At 38.7% G+C, this 24,021-nt stretch overlaps 1 protein-coding gene across 3 annotated transcripts in view; it reads right to left on the bottom strand.

Annotated features, from left to right (window-relative positions):
* Nucleotides 1-24,021, bottom strand: part of dysf (neuronal PAS domain protein dysfusion) — a 395,946-nt gene that overhangs the window by 62,875 nt on the left and 309,050 nt on the right. For all 3 annotated transcript variants that reach the window (XM_090375456.1, XM_090375455.1, XM_090375457.1), the window contains 2 exons: nucleotides 23,442-23,531; nucleotides 2,911-3,096 (listed from right to left, as the gene is read on the bottom strand). In XM_090375456.1, coding sequence (XP_090231582.1) covers nucleotides 2,911-3,096; nucleotides 23,442-23,531 — 276 coding nt within the window. The remainder of the gene's footprint in view (nucleotides 1-2,910; nucleotides 3,097-23,441; nucleotides 23,532-24,021) is intronic.

Here is a 24,021-nt window from a genome sequence, read left to right as displayed (position 1 = left end):
ATCATAGATACACCCTTTCTTGTTATGGTGAAACAGTAAGTCCATTCGACAGTCAAACATTCTCCAACGAGATATGCCACCGAAAATAAGAGACCTTCACTTTTGGCTGAATGCGCCATTTTGTTACAGGACAATACGCGACCATACAAGGTACAAAGTACAGTGAAAACCATTGAGCGACTCCCATGGGAAATGCATGACCATCCGGAATCTGAAAACAAGTGTACGGTCCACACGTCGCTGTAGGACTTCCATGTTTTGGGGAATCTGAGAAGGGACTGGACAAGATATCGATTTCAGACGGAAGTACAGGAAACAAAAACTTTTACAATATAAATATTTAGTCAATAACCCAGCGGAAAATTTATTTCCCTGTAAAATTATTGAGAAGGGTCCTCCTTACGAAAACAGTATGTGGGGAGACAGCTTCGACTTATGAGCGGCTACGCGGCCCCTCGCTAGTAGCACAGTGGTTATAAACACTGTCTCCCCACACCAGGTGGAGAATCCTCGCATCACTGTCGGATTCGAAACCCGTCAACGATGCGAGGAAGTTTTATGGATTTTTTTTTTTCCAGTAATGACTGAGTTAATCGGTCGGTCTCAAGCGAGGATAGCAAGAGAATTCGGGTTTTCCACTCAGCAGAACAGGCAAACTGAGAAGGAGCACACGCCATTTTTTGTATGGATATATTTAAAAAAAAAAAAAGATATATATATATATATATATATATACACACACACACACACACACAAGTGTCACAAATGAAAGTAAAACAAAATAAAAATAAATATAGATGGAGAAGTTATTAAACACAAAATGCCGAGCCTAGTATTATTACACTCGTATTACACTAATAGTTCAACGGACGGAGTGTTAGTAGACTTCTACTAACACTCTCACAGCCAAGGCCCTCTCTATGAGGTTGGGTACTTACACACCCGGCTTGCCTAGTATCCTTTAAACTCTTTTCCTTCTCTTTACATCTTTCTACTCTTCGTTTTTCCGTCCGTTGAACTATTAGTGTAATACGAGGGTGATTCGGACATTCTTACTTTTCTTATTCTCACTATCTTCGCCTCTATATTTTTAACTTCTTTTCCCTCCCCTACCTTGCATTGCTTCCTTTTTCTATACCGCTACCTTGTTATTTATTATTATTTAACTTACATACTTTCGACTCAATTTATTAAACTAAACACACTGCGTTTGCGTTCTTACATAATATCGATTCAATTTATTTCTAAATACACTACGTTACTTAATTTATTAATCTAAATACACTGCGTTGGGGCTACCTCGCTCATGTTTCTGGAGATTAATAAAATTAAAAAAAATATATATTTTTTTGTTTTATCTATTTCATTTCAATAGCTTCTCCATCAGCATGAGTTTGCATAGAAACAGTGTTTGGTACATGATCAGGTGTAGCCCCCTGATGAAATACCTGATCTATGTACCAATTTTTAATTTTTAATATTTTTATAATTTTTATCTCTATTACCCTCCCCTCTTTTTCTTTCAGCTTTTGTACATATGATTAGCCTGTTAATTCGGCATTAATTCAGATTTAATTCTACTTAATGATTTTTTTTTTTATAGGTTCTTAACATTCTTTTTCTCTTTTTTCTTCAACTAGGCTCGGCATTTTGTGTTTAATAACTTCTCCATCTATATTTATTTTTATTTTAATTTACTTTCATTTGTGACACTTATTTATATACATGTATCCTGTTTTGTTGCTTGGCGCATTCAGGTACACGTACTGTTTTTCCTATATATATATTTTTTTTTTTCACTTCATTTTTTCCTTCCACTTTTTCGTTTTCATATTTCATATATATATCTTTTTTTTTTTTTTATGAGCAGCTGCGCAATCATGATAACCTATTATTTAAAGTTTTTTTTTTTGTTTTTTTTTGGGTGTTGGTTCTGTCAGCTATCTCTCGGGTTGGATTATTAAGGGTGCCTTATGAATTCCTCTTGCTATCCATTTCAACTGTCGACACGCGCTGAGTGTCATTGATGAGGGTCTATCTGGCTTGGAATGAATAGCCGTGTCACCTTCTGTCTTCCACTGGCATTTGATGTTTCCAAAAGGTTATTTATGTCCTACTTTTAATTGGCATATATCTGTCATGTGACCATGGAATTGGCCATTTCCCAGGGTTGAGGTATCCCAATACACTTTGGAGAAACGCATGTGTTTATATGCATATTGGCAAGAACTAGCATACTTCAATATGGAATGGATGGAACAAAAATATGAAAATCTAAAGCCATATAAGCCTATGGGTTAATCCAAGCCTCATTCTTCGTATATATACACATATACAGTCACTCTTCGAGATATAATCGCGGCAGCGATTAGTTTACCCTTAGATCCATGCAACAGCAAAGGCATAATTAATCGGGAAACGTGAAAGGTGTAACTAAGCCAGGAAAGATGAAAGACACTGACAGTGCATCGCGCCTATATGTACCCACTTGGGGCCATCAACGCTTTTTTTTTTTTTTTTTTTTTTTTGTTAGTTGTTGGTGCATCGGTTTCTGTGGCCATAATGCACCTCCCAAAGTTTTTGCATTTACTGTGATCCAAGCCCGAGGCGGGATTCAAACCCGCGACCTTTGGGTTGCCAGGCAGGCATTTTACCAGCCTGGCTAGCCCGGTTGGCGGGGCCATCAACGCAAAAACGATGTCTTCCTCCCTTATTGATTAGGTATTTTAGAACTGGATTTCTTCTCCGTGGTCATCCTGTTCCTTCCTAAGCAAACATACTTCACTGTAGAATATATGTTAAACATATGTTAAAATATGTGTTAAACTTGCACAAGTAAATAGCATTACTAGTAAAACATACTTAAATTATGAAAAAAAAAATATATATATAATATTTAAAATCTCTTACTTTTTGATCTCCGAAACGCATCTGCCTCCTTGCGTTTCGCGAGACATTCATACGACAAAGGAACATTCTGGTGTCGTGAACAAGGCTAAGAGGATTTGGGCTCCGCATCAGCTCTGTCTGGATGGCTTGGTGATCTTGTTTTTCGATTATATCGTATACACTGTCTCCATGGATCAAAAGGTCCTCCTTTCAACAAAAAATGTCTTATACTAATAATTTTAGAGATTTATTTATATTGTTTTTCAGATTAAAACATTGCTTTTTATAATGCGAACACTTTTAGAAACGACAAGATAAGAATCAATTCATCATGCAATTCGTTCATTCAAAGAATTTGTTTAATTTGTAGGTGTTTTGTAATAAAAATCGACTTTCTTTCCAGAAGTTCCGAACACCAGAAATATACTTTAAATTTTAAGAAAATGCTTTAAGGACATTTTCTTAATTTCCTGCAAATAAAATTATAGTTTACTTGCAGGAAAATGTTCTTTCTATTCGCTTTTTAAATAATACAGCAAAAATACAGTCGTTTTGACATTATATTTAGTCTTCAAATGGGATAATCTACTCTGGACTTTTACCATAAAGGCTGACAAAAACTGACTTCTGGACTCGGACTACTTCTCTTACTCCTCTGCGCTCGCTCATGCTCACACACACACACACACACACACACACACACACACACACACACACACACACACACACACACACACACACACACACACAAAGAAAGAAACGAGTTGTCCAAAGGAAACACAAAATTCAGTAGAAAATATTCAGTAATAAGACGGGAATTCCCAGCTGATCTGCAATTAACGTCATGGCATGAAGGATATCCGATCGGTTCAAGCCATTTTCAAATACTATGCTGGCCTATTAAATGAACTGGCAAAAAAAAAAAAATAAAAAAAAAAATAACAAGCAAAGAGACAAAAAAAATAACACTATGGTTTCGCCATTCTTTATTACTAGAATTGTAACAAATATTTCCATGTAAATATGCCGAATATGCTTGCCATTTCCGATAAAGGAAGTGACAAATGAGCAAACCTCGCCAGCGGCATCAACAACACACAAAATTATAGTCAACTTTTTTGATATATTATAACGTTGTAAGACTGTTGCACACATGTATAATATTCAAATATTTGCACATGTGATTTTATTGAAAGTTTATAAAGTCAATATCGGGAGAGAAAACTGGATTTCTAACCAGATTTTTTTTTTTTTCCACATGCAATATTTTAACCATAAGTAGTTGAACTTCTTTAGTTATCAGGTACAATAATGCCTTACTAAACTTCTTGACCATAATCCTATCTCAGGGGAAAAAAATTAAATAAGCATTAATGCTTAGTGTGTCACGTAGCTCCCATGCACTAAGGATTAATAGTTACATATTTTGTTATAACATTATGCACACTATGTGTGTTATGGCATGTTAAGAAGGTTTCAGTACAGACTAAACTTCATAGCATTCATAAACCAACCAAAGTAAAACTCAACTGAAATGACTCTAACGGCCTGAAAGTACGGATTTAAGTAGAAAACTTTCCTCTTGCCTGTATACCAAAATGTTACACTGAATACACCAAGAAAAACCTTGGAGGACAGGCTGACCCTCTCTTCGGCACCGTGTCAACCATCCTCACGGTGCCAAAGAGCCTCCATAAGAACCTAGGAGTAATAGACCTGCTAGAGAATACTTGACATGAAACTCCAGAAAGCCGAGATCTTGAATACTTGTACGATAGCCAGAGATCTTGAACACCTGTACGATAGCCAGAGAGTTCCTTGTAATAATCATAACCGCACAAAATCACCTACCCCACCCCATGCAATTGTGTATAAGTGTGTGTCCAAGGGCCTATACGCTTGCCTATACACATTTCTCTTCCTCTCCTTAACTCCTAACTTCGGCTAACTACATAAGTGGCGAAAGCTACTGTATCACGATACATCGCCCACTCGTTTAGATTCAAATGGGATGTCTAGATTCGATTTTCATCGATGACTGGAGAGATTTATAAAATGCTCTTTAATCGAGGTTGCAGAACTAATCTCTGGCGATGGGAGTAGGATCCCCCCCCCCCTCGTGAGCTTTATTGGGCTTTCGGGTCTACATTTAACGCTGCTAAATGCAAAGTCTTACACTTAGAGAATAGCAACCCACAAATATAAATCGGCCCGTGAACATATACATATACTTCCACAACAAAGTACACATATACGAAAATGAACGACACTCTTCGGTACCATTAGAATGATAATTTGAATAAGCTTGAACAGTTGGGATTACTGCTAGGATTCAAAGATAGATTGCTAGGTGGCTGCAGGGCAGAAGGCAGAGGCTTGTGATCAATGGATATTCTTCAGATCGGTGTAACGTCAGGAGTGCGGTCCCTCAAGGATCGGTCCTTGGACCACTGCTGGTTCTCATTTTCATAAATGAAATCGGCGAAGAGAAAGAGGGCGTTATATCAAAATTTGCAAACGATGTAGAGATTGATAGAGTCGTTAATGATCAGTGCCAAGCAGCGCTCCTTCAGGATGACTTGAACAGTTCAAAGATGGTCAGAAAAGTGGCAGCAATGTTTTAACGCTGCTAAATGCAAAGTCTTACACTTGGAGAATAGCAACCCACAAATACATTATACACTTGATGGGGCGGAATTAAAAAGAGTGGAGGAGGAAAGGGATCTGGAAGTTAAAATACGGGCAGATATGAAATTTTCTGAACAGTGTAAACAGACAGCCACGAAAGCCCATGGTGTGCTAGCAATGATTTATCGAACATTATCCTGTAGAGATAAGGAGGTAAAATTTGGAATACTGTTCAAGTATGGAAACCTCATCTGAAAAAAAGACATTGAGCGTCTTGAAAGGGGATCCAAAGACGGGCAGCTCGAATGGTGAGATAGGCAAAATGACGACAGTATGAGGAAAGATTCCGATTATGTGGGCTACAGAGCTTGGCAACTAGGTACCACAGAGGTGATCTGATTGAGGATTATAGGGCTCTGAAAGGGTTTAGTAAAATGAATGAAGGTGGGATTCTCACTGTTATAAAGAATTCCAGAACTAGAGTTCATAAATTCAAATTACAGGGGTTGAGGTTTCGATTAGATTGTATTAGATCACTTGTAGCCAGCGAGTCATTGATTGGTGGAACAAGTAGCTATCGCAGGTAGTTGAGGCTGATAGTTTGAATAAATTCAGAGTTCAATTGGACAGTTACCTGTGTGAGGAGGAAGCATATAATTTGTATTTTCTTATCTATTTTTTTTTTTTTTTTTGCCAGCGCAGCAAAAGCCTGTGGCTTCCTTGCACTATATGGCGAATACTATTACTATTTAGGCATCCCGGAAACGTAGAACATATCGCTACTGTGTGTCATGCCAGAGAATAAAGGGCAGCCTGGCTACCTTCTAGCGGTGTGTGCGGGCAACGTGAGGTCCCACCAGGGGCCCTGCGGCCAAATGCCAGGACATCCAACAGAACCTAACGCAATATGTCATATACAACAGACAACACTTTTCTGGCATTTACAGTAGTTCTGTATTTCTTCACAGCGTACATATGGCGCAGATGTGAGAAATCACAGGTGGCGTCTGACCCTAACACTATGCGTGTTATGGCATGTTAAGAAGGTTTCAGTACAGACTAAACTTCATAGCATTCAAACGTAAAATGCTTTTAGCAATGTGCAGGGCCTGTAGGACTGTGTCTAGTCTTGCTTTGCAGGTCCTTTACGACTCGATCTCTTTCTTATGTACCGAGGCCTGTGCTCCTACATTAGGCACACTGTCCCTGTTACCTTCCTTGGTATTACTATCGATGTCACTGTGGATCCCAAGGCAGAGAAAAGACGCTGTTGGAATATATTGATGCAGACCTGGCAAGACATAGTCCGCTACCTCTAAGGGTCTTGTTACTTTAAAGTTCATTCCTAACGTCACCTTTGCCACTTTAGAGTCCACTCTAAAATGGTTCCACCCTGGTCTGTACAATCTACTTAATCTCTGGTCATGGCTCCCTTAATGCCAAACTTACAACTTTCAACCTTGCTGAATCACCTCTCTGTTCTTGTGGCGATCCAGAAGACTGGGAACATATTTTGTTCCACTGCCATCAATACCTAGATCTTCGACAGAACCTTCTTCCTTCCACTAGTATCACTGTCCCCGGAAATGAGCCGGACTTCCTGAGCACCAGAAAAAATTTCCAGTCCCTGCAAGAATTTGCTCGTCATGCTTTTGATAGCAGAAGACGCCTTCTCACTCAACTACGGAATACCTCCTAGCCTTCCTAGTGGAGACTCCTGCTGGTACTGTACTGGCCTTTGGCCAGTGTGGGATCAGATATATACATATATATATATATTTTTTTTTTTCCCCCTCTCTTTTTTTCTCCTTCTCTTTTTTTATATATTTTATTTATCATTTGTATTTATTTATTTTTCACTTTTTATTTGTATTTATTTAGTTATTTATTTTTGCTGGTACCCTGGGTTTGGGCTGCCCGAGAAACAGATTTTTATTATTTACACACACACACACACACACACACACACACACACACACACACACACACACACACACACACATATATTTTTTTTTTTTTTTTTTTTTTTTGCGCTCTGATTTAGGCAGTAAGAGCTGGTAAACCAGAGGGTTCGGAGGGCGGCTGCGATACATGCGTAGTTGTGGCCTACCTCCCCGTAGTGTAGACGGCCTTCACGTGCGCAGGCCTTCCACGTGATCGCCTGCCTGGTGACAAAACGGCCAGAAACAACACACACACACACACACACACTGCACAAGAATAATATTACACACATTTCTGGCCTTTTACAGTGCTTTCTGTAATCATTACAGTGTACAAAGGCGGAGATGAACTGACGTTCAGGTGCCGTCCTACATAAGATACATGTGTGTTATGGGGTGTCGGGCGGTAGCACAGTGGTATCGTCATCGTCCCCCCCCACCGGGTGGAAAAGGCCTGCGTTCGAATCCCGTCGATGACGCGAGGAATTTTAATGGGCTTTTTTCACCCCGTGGATCAATTAGTTAGTCGGTCTCAGGCGTAGATAGCAAGGTCCCCCCCCCCCAGAAACTGGGGTTTTTTTCGTCCAGTAAAACAGGCAAATCGACCAGAGAACACACGCAATTCACAGACATAACACATATACAGTCATCATATATAAGAAATTATGGGTGGCCCTTATAGTTTGAGGGGAGTTTTTTTTTTTTTTTTTTTTTTGTTTCTGGGGCTGCTTGTTAATAAAAAAAAAAAAAAAAAAGTAAAAATGTGTGTGATGGCAGTACAAGTGTGTTCACGGGACGATCTGCACGTTGAGTGTGTGAAAATTACCTCAAGAAACCACAAGAAACGCTTTTGCTGTTGTAGTCATACAAGAATTTATGGGTTCAAAACGAGACACCAGCGCACCCGCCTCAGTGTAAAGAACCGTGGGGTAGGGTTGGGCAAAGGCCTAGGAGGGCTTTTCTACGAAATTTTTTATGGTGAAAACAAAAGTGGAACGGTTATGAAACTATGGCAAAAACGTAGAACGTATGGGACCTGCATTTTACTACCCCCTGTCAGCGACCAGCGCTGACAGGGGGTAGTAAAATAAATTACACTTTTAGAGAATAATAAGTAAACAATTTTTAAATAATAATGGCTTAATTTATAAGAGTTCATTAGAACTCTTTCAGTTCTTCCAAATGAAAGGTATGACTTAAGAAATCTTGTTACAGTCCATTGTTTTTTTTCCGAAGTTTTTGTATTTCAAGAACAGACCTTAGGAACTGAAAAATTATTTGGCTTTTTGTTTATCATTGTGACACATAATGGAAATTTTTAGAGAATATTTTCGGAAATTCATGAATCATTACTGAAAATTATTATAAATAATCACACCTCCACGTTGCAAAACCCGTATCGAGTTCGCAAATTGTAGTTGAAATGTAATCTTTTCAAATGATTTTGTAATTTATGACCTATTATCAATCATATTAAACAGTATTTTATATTTTTCTGGAAAATTTATTTTCCTGGAACATAGTTTTTTTTTTTTTTTTTTTTTTTTTTTTTTTTATGAAAACCCCAACACGAAAGGTATCAAAACCTATAGTACTTAGTACCGTGCATGGGTTGATGGAGAAGTATGGGGCGAGGGGGATGCCGGAAACTTTGCTCTAGAGACTAAACATGGGTTTCACCACTTCAAGCCTCCAATAAGCAAAGTGGTGGTATTTCTCTAACACTCCACATTAATTATGGTGTGTGTGTGTGTGCGCTTAGAATTCTATCTCGTTCTTGTTGTAAAAACTGTTAATGCCGTTATGTTATGTAAACTGAACATAAATTTAACCTGTAAAGATTTCAGCTCTTGATTTATTTTGTTGCAATACTGCTTAATTATTCCCGGAATATATTAATGCAATTATTTTACGATATATTAAACTGTATTTTCTCGTTCATAGTTTTGTTTAATTTTAAGAGCACATATTATTGAAACATGATGAATTTCTCACTGTCTGTTGTGTAGGTTCTTTTTCTTTTGCCCCTACTTCCACGGATTTTAGGCTTTAAACTGATTTTGCCCAGGGGGTCCAAATCAATTCGTTGAAAGATAATTCGTTGTACGAGATACATTGATGAACGCCATATTGCGATATGTGACAATTTGGTGAAAGACAATAATTGGTGGCAACAACAATTTGATGTATCACACAGAGAACAAAATCAATGAAGTAAAGGATTTAGGAAACAAGAGAAATTTTGGCGACACTTAGAAAGGAGGAATGCAGAAATTTTGAAAAAGAAAATAATATATTTTTTATACATTTATTTTGTGTAAAAGGATTCACGCCTAACCTCCATACTAACAGCCTTTCAGGCAGCATTATGGTTAAGATCCATACCATGCGAGAAATGAAGTGGTTCGAATCCATCACAAACGAGAAATTTTTATGGGCGGGTGCTTGGTTCCCTCTCCCCCACTTGGTAATTCGGGTTTTATGTGAAGCAAACAGACAATACAATATATACAATTCATAGGCATTATATACAAACGCCTTACGACCTTAGTTTTGTAATGCAACAATAAACGCCCTTTAACTACCGTCCTCCATGCTAACTAAATTCTTTTGGCGTACCATCCCTTAGTCAGGAGCATCAAGAACCGTCACCGCCCTGGTGAAATTATCTCACTGGACCAGAGCGCTTTTCCATGTAGGGGATTCGAACTGCAATTAAGACCCCTACATAATCTCCAGGGAAGATCAACTTCCTACCCTTAACCCATCCACGGTACTAGCCCACTACACTGAAAGGATAGAATTCATGGGATACCTGGTTCCTGGGCAACGCGATGCTGTCACCCCTCTCGCTAGTGGACGAACCCACCGCTTGGCAGGTATATAGGTACACTGCAATCACGTAGACGGTAATTCGATATCAGTATGGATAAACGTCGTGAGTTAACCGACTTTGCAAGAGGGATGATAGTGGGTGCCCGACGCATAGTTTACTCTATCGCGCAGGTGGTACAGAAATTGCACTATCCCCGTTCGACAGTATCAAGAGTGTATCGGGAATACGCCACTTCTGGAATAACATCTCATCGTGGACAGCGCTGTGAGCCGAGAAAGGTGATGGATGAACGTGGCCATCGACGTCTGTCTCGCATTGTTTCAGCCAACCGTAGAGCGACAGTGGCACAAATCACCGCCGACTTCAACGAGGGAGGTGCCAGAAACGTCTCCACCAAGACCATCAGGCGATCATTAACCACAATAGATGGGAGCCGCCGACCCACCAGAGTCCCATTGCTAACACCACAACACAAGACTCTACGCCTGAACTGGGCGAAAGAACATTTGTACTGGACCTTGGATGATTGGAGACGGGTATTCTAGTCCGATGAGTCCCGTTTCCAGTTATTTCGAGCGGACGGGAGGGTGCGTATCTGGCGGAAACCGCACGAAGGTATTGTATTTTATTTTATTTTATTAACAACAAGATACACAACAGGTAACCATTAACAGTGTATCTGAGAGAAGAACAATGAACACAATTTATAACAAAAATATGAAATCCAACAGGAAGATAAACATTGATATAGATTTAAAATTAAAATCGTATGTACAAAAGAGGATTGCATTAAGTTAAGTTTCCGGTAAAACAAATAATAAATTAATTAGTTAGAGAATAGAAAAATAATAAAGCACACAATAATAATAATAATAGACTACAATAATTAGATAAGAGCTAGTCACTTTGCAGTTTAAGAGAAGAGGCAAACTTGTGGATGGAGTTCATCAGTGATTGGGAATTGTCAAAGAAGTCAATGAGAGAGTCATTTGCTGATTTGCAGATACCGTTCAGTGGACTGAACTTCATAAAGTCCGTGGTAGCAGAGTCAAGGCGAAACGGTGTAAGGTTCCTGAATTGTCTACAAGGAGCGTTGAAGTTTATTTTAGTGAGGATATCAAATGCTTCATAAGTTCCAGTGATTACTTTGTCTAGAAGGGTGATGTCAGCAGTAACTCTTCTAGTGTACAAAGGCCTAGAAGAAAATAATCACACAACGATTCATATTATACCGTGTGATAAAACAGAGGATCACGGAAGGTAAGGTAACGGACAAAGTTTTTTTTGGACCTTCAGTTTTGTTAATTAGAGTTTTCGTGTGAGGATTCCAGATGGGTGAGCTAAATTCCAGGATTGGGAGAACTATAGTTTTATGCACCCATCATGTAAACAAGGAACTGTTCAGGCAGGTCGTTCAGGACGGTCGGTAATGGTCTGAGGCGTGTTCAACTGGTACACGTTGGGACCTCTGGTACGTCTAGACGCATCTCTGAACTGTCCAGGTTACGTGTCCATCCTTGCAAACCGTCTGCATCCCCTCATGGTCATGGTGCACCCACAGGGCAATGTACTCTTCCAGCAGGACAATGCGCCTTCCCCACAGAGCCGTGGTGAGTAGAACATGGTTCGAATAGCATTCCTCAGATTTTACCACCATGGAATGGCCTTCCCGTTCACTGGACGTGAACCCTGTGGAGCATCTGGAGCATCTTTGGGATGCTGTGGAAAGTTCCGTTCGAGCTTTGGATCCTCCACCCAGGAATGCGACGGAATTATCGACAGCGGTGCATCAAGCATGGATGGAAATATCTGTAAAACGCTTTCGTGAACTAGTGGACTCGGTGCCTCGCCGTGTGACTGCCCTTATTTGGGCGAAAGGTGGGCCTACTCGTTACTAGGTAAGTATCCCATGATTTTTGTCCACTCAGTGTACTAGGCGCATTATAGCCACAGCAGCTTATGCGCCGTTAAACCCCCATAACACACACAGTGTACTAACTTCTTTCAATGAAAACTATAGCGCAGGTTACAAACCGAATGTCAGAAGATGCGCATTACCCAGCCGGTATCCATTAATAATCATCTCTACTTTTGGTCTCTGGAACAACTCCCCTTCCTCATGTGTATTTCCTAATAAACGCAACTTACAAAAGTGAAAGTAAAATGCGAACAAGGTTCTCTTGTACCTGTCCGATTCACGGACAGGTACAAGAGAACCTTGTTCGCATCTTTAACCTGTCCGTGACACGTTTTAATAGGATCTAATATAATTAGGGAAGGACTTTACGTGGTCGTTTTCCACGAAAATTAATTACTACAATTATTACCACTCCATATACCACGTGAAATTAATAATATAGTTTATTAAGCTTATAGTCACAACCACTATACATTTAATGTGACGTTTCAGGTATCTTACCGATACTCGTCATCAGAACATGCTGTTAGGGGTAGAATATATAAAGGGTTGTAAACCCTTTCTATTTTCTATTATTTAATTTCACGTGGTATATGAATGGTATTAAATATAGTAATTAATTTTAATAGGATCTAAAAAAAGTAGAATGTGAATTAAAAAATGAAGGTGGATAGTATGCTCCATCAAAAATATAAAATATCAGGATCAGTATCGTGATCACTAAATTCACCATTTACAGCACGGCAATATTTAAAGTTTGCATTTTCTGTCTTGCTTTGCCATATACCGAATTCACCTGTAGCCATCAGTTGTCTTTCACCAAATTGTCACATACAGCGAAATATCATTCACCAAATTGTCTCATATACTGAACTGTCATGCACCGAACTTTCGCATACACTGTCGTCCAACGAGTTGTCTTGCAAAGCAATTGACGTGATCCTTTGTCTCGGTTGTGGACGTCAGCATCTTGTCTCACTGTTTTACAGGCTTTCATGCACATTAAACATAAGAAATCGTGTTATTTGGCGTCTGTGTTAGATCACATGACGTCATCATGTTTAATATTGCATTTCCACATGCCGAAAAGAAATACCAACTTTCTGAGCATGGTCAATCCTACAGTTCAGGATCCCAGATACTAGAATTAATGTTGGGAATACTCAGTCCACCCTTTCTGGGAATGGGTGCTCCCCCCCCCCTCTCTTTGAATTTGGACCCTTTTTAATCGTGGGCCTGGTGCGATGTATCGCTGCACTCCCCTAAGAACCGTTTCAGATTTTCAGGTATTTACCACATTAGGAACTTTGTTAGTAATGGACATTCCAGCATGCCAATATAACTGCCCGAGGGATAAAAAACAGTTGCCTCCAAACATTAGGGTGTGTGTGTAAAACAGTGAGTGGTATCGTCGGACGCTGCTAATCATATTCGATTAAGTAGTTATGCCTGTCAAGGAGAGATACACATTCCTGTAAGTTAGATTTTAAAACATGCACGATCAATTCACTCATTCCAGCGATTGTTCAGCTTATAATTGGCAGTTTTCATGCAATCATGCGCTAAAATCTAAGAGAAAAGGCAAATTTTAAGTCAGCCAGATAATCCATTAAGTTTTTCATTTTTGCTCTCCTAACCGATACTATTTTAATTATTTTTCTAAAAGGATACAAAACCCGGAATTGTCAATTATCGCCTCTACTAGCAGTGGGCACAGCAATTGTTTCAGGCAGCTGAACCACTAATCAAATCGTCATAGTTCGACCAGAAATTTCTCCTCTAAATGGACAGACGTTACACGCACTTTATCTATCAACAACGTTAATACGCACTTCTTTCACGAAAGAGGTCAAAAGGTTGATAGTCGGAGCTGCTTACAGATCGTTCCTTGTTGTCGCCGAGCTCCAATCGTTATACGGCTGGCTAAGTTATGCGGAATAATTAGGTGAGCCCCACCAGGTGGAAGGAGTCAGGGATGCCGGATACAGCGTAGATGTGGGATTAGCGGCTCATGTGGCTGTACGGAGCTGGACTCTACCGAAACGCGCTAATCACACCATACCAGACACCAAAAAATTGCGGCAGCACACGCAAAGCGGGAGATCCTCCGGAATATACTATCGGGCATCGGCAAGCGTTCCAAGCGCGAAAAAAGAGTACCTCCCGGCGATTCGAGCGTGCCTACGGGAAATAGACTGCGTGTGATTGACCACAGCATGTCCTTGGAACTAGGATACGTAAAGTAACCTACCGGAGGCGATTTGAAGGCGGCACGATGCGGATGTTGGCGATGGACGAAGAGAAGGAGGAGGCAGAACAGGGCGAATGGAATTGTCTGAAGATGTAGTAATCCGGCTACTCGTCAGGGGTAGAACGAGCCAGAGACGAGATGGCAGATGGCTCTAAGGATTTTTTGACAGAACCCCTAATTTTCGGCATCTGGCCTGGCTAGCGTCGTGTGTAACCGCAGAGAGAAAGAGAGGTAAAAGATGTCTGCCCCCTTGAGATCTGCGATCACCTGCTAAATTACTTACAAACTGCCATTATCTCAGAATTTACGGGGACGTCGCAATGGATAAAGTAGCCTTTTACTGTATTAAAGACGTGTGTTCACCGTTAGAACGGCCATCATGACAATCCGTAGAGCACATCACAGAGAATAAATTAATGAAAAAAATCACTAATTATTCAATTTATCTTAAAATCTATTCCAAAGACGTGTTTAAATAGCTGACGGAACTCAGAAATTGAGAAACTTGACGTAATGTAGAAATAACTGTAAAATAATTCATCGACTATATCGTGAGCAACGTGCGCCCTTATGATTAATTGCAGTTAAAACAAGTAGAGCTTTAATGTCTCAAAGTTAATTAAACCTGCATGGAAGAAAAGAATCCTGGGAGGACGATGACATATTTATGGAATCTAAACGAGAGCGACATGAAACAAGAGTTTACACGCACTAACAGCTTCTAGGCACACCGGTATCCGTGTTAGTGTGATTCCCATGACATAAAAATGAAAAAAACCTAGTGGCATTACAATGTATTACATTCAACCTAATTTTAAAGAAACTTAATAACAACTGATGCCACATTTAAGAGGTAAATGAATTAAATACATTTCCGCCGTAAGCGCCGATCAAAATACATTCCGTTAATACAATAAAATTTCGTTATAACGGAAATTTCAGTAACTAAAATATCTCCAGGTCGCTGCCAACTATGTTTAATAGTAATACTTTGTAAGTCGCGTTTGAACGGAATAGTTCTGACGAAAACTCAGTAAAATGAATTATTTTCGAAGTTCACATATGCATTTTTTACTGGTTTAAAAAGAATGAAAAATTTAAGTGAAAATCGTATAATAAACCTTGTGTTGAAATATTTCTGTAGAAAAACGCTACTCTACGTTAGATTTTATGGTCGACCGTCCGAGGACGCTATTGTCCCTCCAGTGACAGAACGTGGATTTTTTAGAAACTCGTTAGAAACGACTAAATTTGTCCATGTAATGAGGGGGGGGGGAAACTAATACCGTTTTTAATCGATAACATCACCTAGTAGACGAATCCGTTATCCATTAAGGACGGCGCAGACTAGTGGTCAGGAGCGAGGGTGCATAAGTACACATGCTTTGAGTGATCAGGATTCAAGCCCGTGACTCCTAAATACAGAACTCCTCTAACCGTGTGATCGTTCCGGAGTTTAACCAGAAATTTTATTTTTATTTTTAAAAACACAAGGCATTGCTATGACCGGATTCGGAACTTCTTGGCTGTCATCAGATAGCAGGTAAGCTGGACCTTGTGTCGAGGGGTGAAAGGATGTATGGAATCTAAACGAGTAACCAAGCGGTAGATCGGAAGAAAACTTCCAATTGGAAACGTAAGTTACGTCACGTGTATATTAAATCCCTATTAAGAAGGCTGCATGAGTCCAATATCACAATGTACTTAAGAAGCGGAATGCTATTTCAGTGCAGACTATATTAATAAATTCAAATACGAGGGGGTGTCAAAAAGTTCGTACTCTGACGACCTAGATAAAACATCAGTAGGAAGATGCCATTTTTAATATAAGTTGTCTACATATTCAATAACTAACATGTGAAATTTCATTCCCGTAGGTTAGCGTTTCCCGAACTTTTTCAATCACGGAACACTTTTTATCTCACAATATATTTACGGAACACTTACGACACACAAGTTTAGCGGGAGCCAAAGAACTGTTTCCTAATATTTTATTCCATTCGACGCACTGTGCATCAGGAGCATCTTTATTTCCAACACATGTAGTCGAAATTCAAATAACTGTCATCATACTTTCGTTTTGGTATTTTATTAGTTCGTTCCTGTTTTTTCACTTCGGATTTTTGGGGAACAAAAGGCTGCGATCGTTCATCCTCACTTTGAAGTGTGACGATAATGCGTTCGTTTTCATCGACCACAGTTGCAATACTAGAAGTACTTGCTTCTCGTTTTAATGTTCATTTATTCAACCACAAATCCATGGTCATTTATTTTAATAATAATATTTCGAAATACTGATAACTATCAAAAAAAAAATTATACAAGGATATCGGTTATGTTTATATATACAAGTTTAGTTATGATATCGGTTCATACCCTCCTTTCCTTCAAACTGTACCGTGTACTCCAGACTAAATCGCATACGAATGGCATATTAGATCACTACACTGCTACTTTTTTATAGATGTTATTACATCTATGCATACTTCTTTATTCAAAAGCCCGCCAAAATAAAGTGTTCCGCGGTCTATTTGATTATTAATCTATGCCAGTATATTAATAACTAAAAAAAAAAAAAAAAGTTAAAAATTATAATGATACAAAAGTGGTGTACGGCTACAAACATGCAAAATTTATTTTATTTTATTTCTTTAATTGTTAATTACGATTTTTCACGGAACGTTCACATCTAACGGAACTTTCGGAAACGCTGCCGTAGGTGATCGCTTCGCCAGAGGTGAAGCCCGGAATCTGAGGAAGAGTGTGGTTGACAAAGTGGAGTATCGAGCAGTGATCAAATTCTGCATTTGCAGAGAAAGAAAGCTCAGGAAATTGAAGAAGAAATGAAAGCTGTGTATGCGCAAAATTGTCCATCCTATTACACTGTAAAAAAGTGGAAACGGGAGTTCCAGTGCGGTCGTACAAGTGTCTTTGACGAGCCAAGAGAAGGAAGGCCATCAACATCCACAGACAGTAATACGGTTTCAAAGGTTGAGCAGCTGGTGCTGAGTGAGAGATGTGTGACAATTCATTTCATCGCAAATGCAGTGGGAATTAGTTGTGGGTCTGCCCACAGCATTTTACATGACCTATGGATCTACAGTCCACCGCTCTGCTAACCGAGCTACCGACGGAGACGCATTTTACATGACCATCTGCACATGTCTAATGTCTCCGCACGATGGGTTCCAAGATTGCTAATGCTTTTTCAGAAGCAATGTCGAATGCAGTGTTCTCGCCAACTGTTGGATTTGTGTAATGCAGATGTTGAGAACTTTTTTGATCGGTTGGTGACAAATGACGAATGCTGGGTGTACCAGTATGATCTGGAGACTAGGAAGTCATCAATGAAGTGGAATCGTGGTTTCAGGCAAAAACTGCGGACTTCTATGATCAAGGCATTAAACAATTGATCCACAGATGGGAGAAATGTGTTACTATACATGGAGAGTACATAGAAAAGGATTAAAGTTCCTGTGAAGTTTCCACTTTCTAGGGCTATTATTTATAGGTAAGGGTGCGAACTTTTTGATACCCCCTCGTAGTTCTAAAAAATAACAATACTCTGCGTTAGATTTTGCCATCGACTTTCTGGGAACACTGTTATCCCTCCAGTGACGATGACAGCGCTGGGACTTAGGCTTTTTCGAAACGACATTTGTCCAGAAAAGTATTATTATTTTTTCTGTTTATACTCCGGGACGACCAAACGGTCAGAGGAGTTCACAAGATAGACAGAATACATGAAACAGTACCGTATTCAGCAGTCACGGGCTTGAACCCCGGTCACTCAAGGCACGTGTACTTAACTCTAGTTTGGTTTCGTCAGTCGTATTTGAAACTCATTCTCGTCACCCGCGAAAGGATTTGGAAAGTTATCACTAGGTCAAATTAGATATTCGAGGTAAAATATGGAACTATACTTCTCACATAAGTTAGCTTCAAGGCCGTTGTACACATGATATTATAGTATGTAGTATGTACACATGACACTATAGTATATATATTATAGTATATAGTATGTACACATGACACTACTGCAAGTGCGTGCGTTGAGATCATTAGAAGCTTAAATATAAAAAGTTAATTTTTCCTTCTGTTGATATTCATAATAAAAATTAAATTAATAAATATTTTCTTATTAAGTTTAAATGCTTTTAATCTTATTAAGTTAGTTTTTTTTTCCCCGAGATTATTTCATTCTGCGGTTCACCCTAATATCTTTTGACTTGAAAATATATCAACGAAAAGAAGAGTTAAATAACTTCCAGTATTGTGTATTTAACGAACAGTAAGAGAATAAATAGGCAAGGAGTGCGTGCTTGCAAAGAAACTGTAGTTGTGTTAACACTAGAAACGTGGTCTAGCAAAAATACCTGGAACGCCACTGCCGGTCATTTTGACCGCTGTGCTTAAAATAGAATTTTAAGTTGTCTTTTTAACATTTTATTATAACCACTGATATAAAGTAACTGGCAACTGTGCATAGTGTAAAAAAAGTAATATTTCTGATAGCAAAAATTTGAAGACAACTTTTTTTCCTAGAAAATAAACACTGAAGTTTAAAAATTAATTTGCACAATTTAAACACATGACAGTTTTTTCAACAGTTCCTGTACACTTTTCGCATATATACTTTTTACACACAGTGCACATTTCTGTAGTTTTCATAACTTTCACTGTCTTTACAGTTAGAAATAAATGTGCACCATATTTTTGAAGCTAAAGCAAATTTATCATTTCCTAGACTGAAATTTATCATTTCCGTCGAGGAAATGATAAATTTGCTCCTTCCTTTAAGAACGTATGTCGAATCGTATGAACCGCTTAATTTCACGAAAGTTGTTACGTGACATTGTATCCATGAAAAAAATTGAGGCTCCCATCAGTTGACCACAAAATTATCTAGTTCAAAATTTCTAGCACAAAATTTTAGCTCTCGGGTTCCGCACCAAAGTGTATGTGTTTCAGAGAGTGAATGGTGAATAAAGTTTTATTGTTTATAAACAACTGTTGTGTGCATAAGTGTAAATTCTGAACTGCGTTTGAATTAGAAATAAAAATCTAGAATTTCTTAATTGTGTTCTTATGTGCGCGTATCTCAACCGCACAGAAATATGTCGCGTTCTTGCCGAAATAAGCCTGATAGCTTTTGCTGCATTTGCGGAGAAGTGGTATTAAAATCGCAGCGGAAAGCCTCTGAACTCTATTTTGGATGTAAGGTCAGAGATCAAGAAAAGTATGGGTTCCACAAAGATTTCCTGTAGTTCATGTTCAAGGACATTAACAGGCTAGCTTAGAGGTAGTCATAAATTGGTACCTTTTGCTATTCCGGTGATATGACGGAACGTCGAGACCACATAAACGATTGTTACTTTTACACATGACCAATATTTCTGTTTTTTCTGGAAAATCAAGGGATAAAGTAGAGTATCCCAACATAGTCTGCGCGGGGAATACAGTGGTATCGTCACCGTCCTCTCCACACCGGGTGGAAAAGGCCCGGGTTCGAATCCCGTCGATGACGCGAGGAACTTTAATGGGTTTTTTCACTCCGTGGCTGAGTTAGTTGGTCTCAGGCGTAGATAGCAAGGTTTTTCGTCCAGCAAACAGACAAATCGACCATAGAACACACGCAATTAACAGACATAAGACACAGCACAGCAGATGAATTTAATTACTCGGGTGGACTAAATATAATAGTTTGGTTTTTTAGTACCCCACATACCTTCTGCTCTAAGTTCGGTTCCTCACGATGATACAATGCCAGTGCCAAAGTCACTAGAAACTTATGAACTTGGCTCTGATTCAGGATCGGAAAAGGAGTCTCCAAAAGATGCAGAACCCAGGAGGAGTAGAGATCCAGGCTTTTCAACTCTTTGTACTGCAAAGCTGCATATAATCACTCAGGCAGAATGGAACGGTCAGAGATTTGGACCGCTCCAAAACCATGGCTCAATTAATAGGATCACGATTGCAGCAGTGGAATCTAACATAACGACCTATATACTGCATGGATGGTGCTTTGGTTTATTGTGTGCCTGTAAATAAATAGGAACAGACACAATTTGGCCTCAGTAGCCCTTGTGTCATTAAGCTCTATACCAACAACATTGGTTTATTGTAACATTGTCCAGGAATTAATGAAAGAGTTACATCTGGAGCACGTACCCGAGTAGCGGAGGCTTTTCATTGATTCATCCAAGGTCAGTTTGAAAGAAGTTTTACTCCGTAACGGATATAAGTATCCATTCCATACCATTGGCAGTTCAAATGAAGGAAACGTACGAGCACCGACAGAAAAATATGCTATAAAGAATACAAATGGACCTAAAAGTGGTGGCTTTCTGACTGGGTTGCAATGTGGATACACTAAATACTGCTGTTTTTTTTTTATGCGAGTGGGACAGCCGAGCGAAAGATCGCCACTACAGGACAGAAAAATGTAGAACATCCTCCTTTGGTGGATAAGTCAAAAATCTACTTACCTCCATTGTACATCAAGCTAGGTTTGATAAAAATATTTCTGAAAGCGATGGACAAAAAAGGAGAAAGATCTTCCTGATTGAGGCAAAAGTTTCCTCGAATCAATGAGACCAAGATAAAAAGAGGGAATTTTTGTGGGTCCTTAAATAAAACTGCTATTCCAAGATGGGTAATTCAATAAAAAGTTAAATGCTACAGAAATAAAAGCTTGGAAAGAATTCGAAAAGTTTTCTGGGACTTCTTTAGACAATGATAAATCACAAAATTACAATGAAATTGTGAATGAGCTAATTTTGGCGTAGAGACAGTTGGATGCAACTTGTCGTTAAAGCTTCATTTCTTACGTTCCCATTTAGACTTTTTTCCTGAAAACTGGGAGCGGACTCCGATGAACACGGTGAAAGGTTTCACCAAGGTATTTCTCAAATGGAAAAATGGAGTCCAAATAGACTCCAATAGGCAGACTCGTACGTGAGACACCAATGGACGATTTGATTTCGACCAGTGTTATTATCCTTCAGTTGTCTTCGCGCTCCGATTTCAATCAACTCTGTATGTGTTTTATCATTGAAGTGTCCACAAATAAACGAAACGCACTTATCACAGAATCCATACACAGATTTCATCTTGCATAAGGAATAGGCCCAGGGTTATCGTGAATTGTTCCTTTGTAGTGCAAGTCCAACTGAAAAACCACCAAATTTTAAAACTTCCCATACGCGCCCAGATTTTGAGGTATGTTTGCTGCTCACAGACAGACACATATAGTTTTTATGATTATGATGCCTTGTATTATCATCTGCAGTATCACTTGATGTTCAAGGATCAGAAGTATTATTTTCACTACTAGATTCTTCACCTCTTTCATTAAGAATCCATTCGTCACTTTCTTCTTCTCTAAATTCATCTCCATTCTTCTCTCCAGATTCATTTTCAGATAGCTTTTCTAATTCCTCTTGACATTTTTGAATCTGCTCTTGGGTTAGACCACGAGATTGCCATACTTTAATAACGCAATCGAAATTTCAAAGTTTCACCCAGACGAAACTAAAATGGGTCTGCGCGAGTAGCGCAGTTGTATCATCACCGTTCTTCCCACACCGGGTGAAGAAGGCCTAGGTTCCCGTCGATGACGAGAGGAACTTTTATGAGCTTTTTTTCACTCTGTGGCTGAGTTAGCCGGTCTCAGGCGTAGATAGCAAGGTTTTTCCTCCGGAAAAAACTGGAGTTTTTCGTCCAGCAAAGCAAGAAAATTGACCAGAGAACACAGGCAATTTACAGACACAACACACATGGGTAGTTCAAAGTGATTTTCTAGGTGGCCCTAATATAATAATTTAGTAAATTAAAATGGCACGGCGCAGCAATATATAATAGTGACTCCTAAACACGCTCAGAACCTGAATGGCATCTCAGACGTGCAGACATACACAGCTGGGCATGTCATTGCACAAACTATAGAGTGATTCGAATCAGAAATGTTTCTCACACGGTAAATAAATATAAAACTTAACTGTATAAAAATTAGCTAATTTTATCGAAATTTTACAAACAGTCAAATTGACTGCTTTAGATATACAGGTAAAATTTAAAAGAAAAATGTGTGCAAAATTATTTGAAATTGTGCATTCTGTAAGTTAATGAAAAGTAAGGAAACGTAATGGACTCACACTTCTGTAGTTAAATGGGCTACAAAACTGCAACAATTTAAAGCAGGCAAACGGTCAAATTGACCATCCCGGCGGTTTTAGTGCTAAAAGGATATAACCTAAAAAAAATAATAAATAAACGTCTACGTTAGCAATTATGAAACAAGAAAAGTCCGACGTTAATCAACCCTTCCTTATACGGTTTGGAGAATCTCACCAATGCGACGCTTCTTTATAAAAGTTGAACATCGCTGCTCTAGAATGCTATATCGAATGCATTCCATATTGTAAATAAGCTAAGGAAGCAATCAAGAAACGCGAACAGCACTGCTTTAAAAAAATTAAAGTATTTTTGAGCTATATTTAGCAGAATAACTCAGTATTACACCCTCTACTCAATTTTCGTATTAATGCGTGAAAAAATACAGTTATACATTAACAATAAAAGTTAGCTTATTAATACGTGAATCATAAAGATTAATAATTGTCTACTCTGCTATATTTCTAAATGTGCAGTTTATTAAAATTAGAAGAGTGAGATTAAGTAATTAAGTGAAAGACAAAGTGCAGCAGAATTTATTTTAGCATGTTTTTAACACTATGACGACATTTTGATTGAAACTGAACCGCAGCACAGTAGTTAGAACAAAAATGATTCATTGAAAATAATTTTGAGCGATATTCATTACGACAAAATTTCGATAAGACGAAATGATTCAAGCATTCCTGAGAAGCTGTAACGGGATTTTATGATAGATGTAATGAGGAATCTACTAAAGCAGTCAGTTAGAGCAACTGACTGCTTTCCTACTAGACAGTGAAACGCTGAAGAGATACTTACCATGGAATGACCCAGGTATTCAGCAGCGTTGTCTGAGATGTACAACAGTTTGCCATTTTGTGTCATCATCATGAGAAACCCACTGAGAGCCTGCAAAGAAATAAACATATTAACTAGGTAAAGAAGCAAATGACTGTGGACGTTATTGATGCAAATAGCAATATACTATGGAAGTTATTGATGCAAATAGTAATATGCATTATTTTGAAATATGTATGAAACCAACAACAGTTAAAATTCTAAGAAGACAACGTAGTAACATAATGAAGACTGCCTGGAATTGGACTGCCATTTTGTGATATAATTATTTTCATACGCATTTAAAATATAGACATGCGAAATATCGTTGCTCTTCTGTCCATTATAAAGAAGGATGATAGAAAAAATGTGTAGATTCAGAGAGCGAGGAATTTAGATATATAAATGGATTTCTAGCTCTATTATCTATCAGAGAAGAGATAAATTTGTTACCATGACGCAACTTGTTCAAAGGTAGTGTCCACAAACGGTCGTTTTTAACACTATGACGACATTTTGATTGAAACTGAACCGCAGCCCAGTAGTTAGAACAAAAATACAA

Source organism: Mastigoproctus giganteus, chromosome 6 (genome assembly GCF_048544385.1).
Source record: "Mastigoproctus giganteus isolate SK-2022 chromosome 6, ASM4854438v1, whole genome shotgun sequence".
NCBI classification, from domain to species: domain Eukaryota; kingdom Metazoa; phylum Arthropoda; class Arachnida; order Uropygi; family Thelyphonidae; genus Mastigoproctus; species Mastigoproctus giganteus.
Note: the sequence above shows the minus strand (reverse complement) of the source record. Positions and strands in the feature narration are given on the sequence as shown.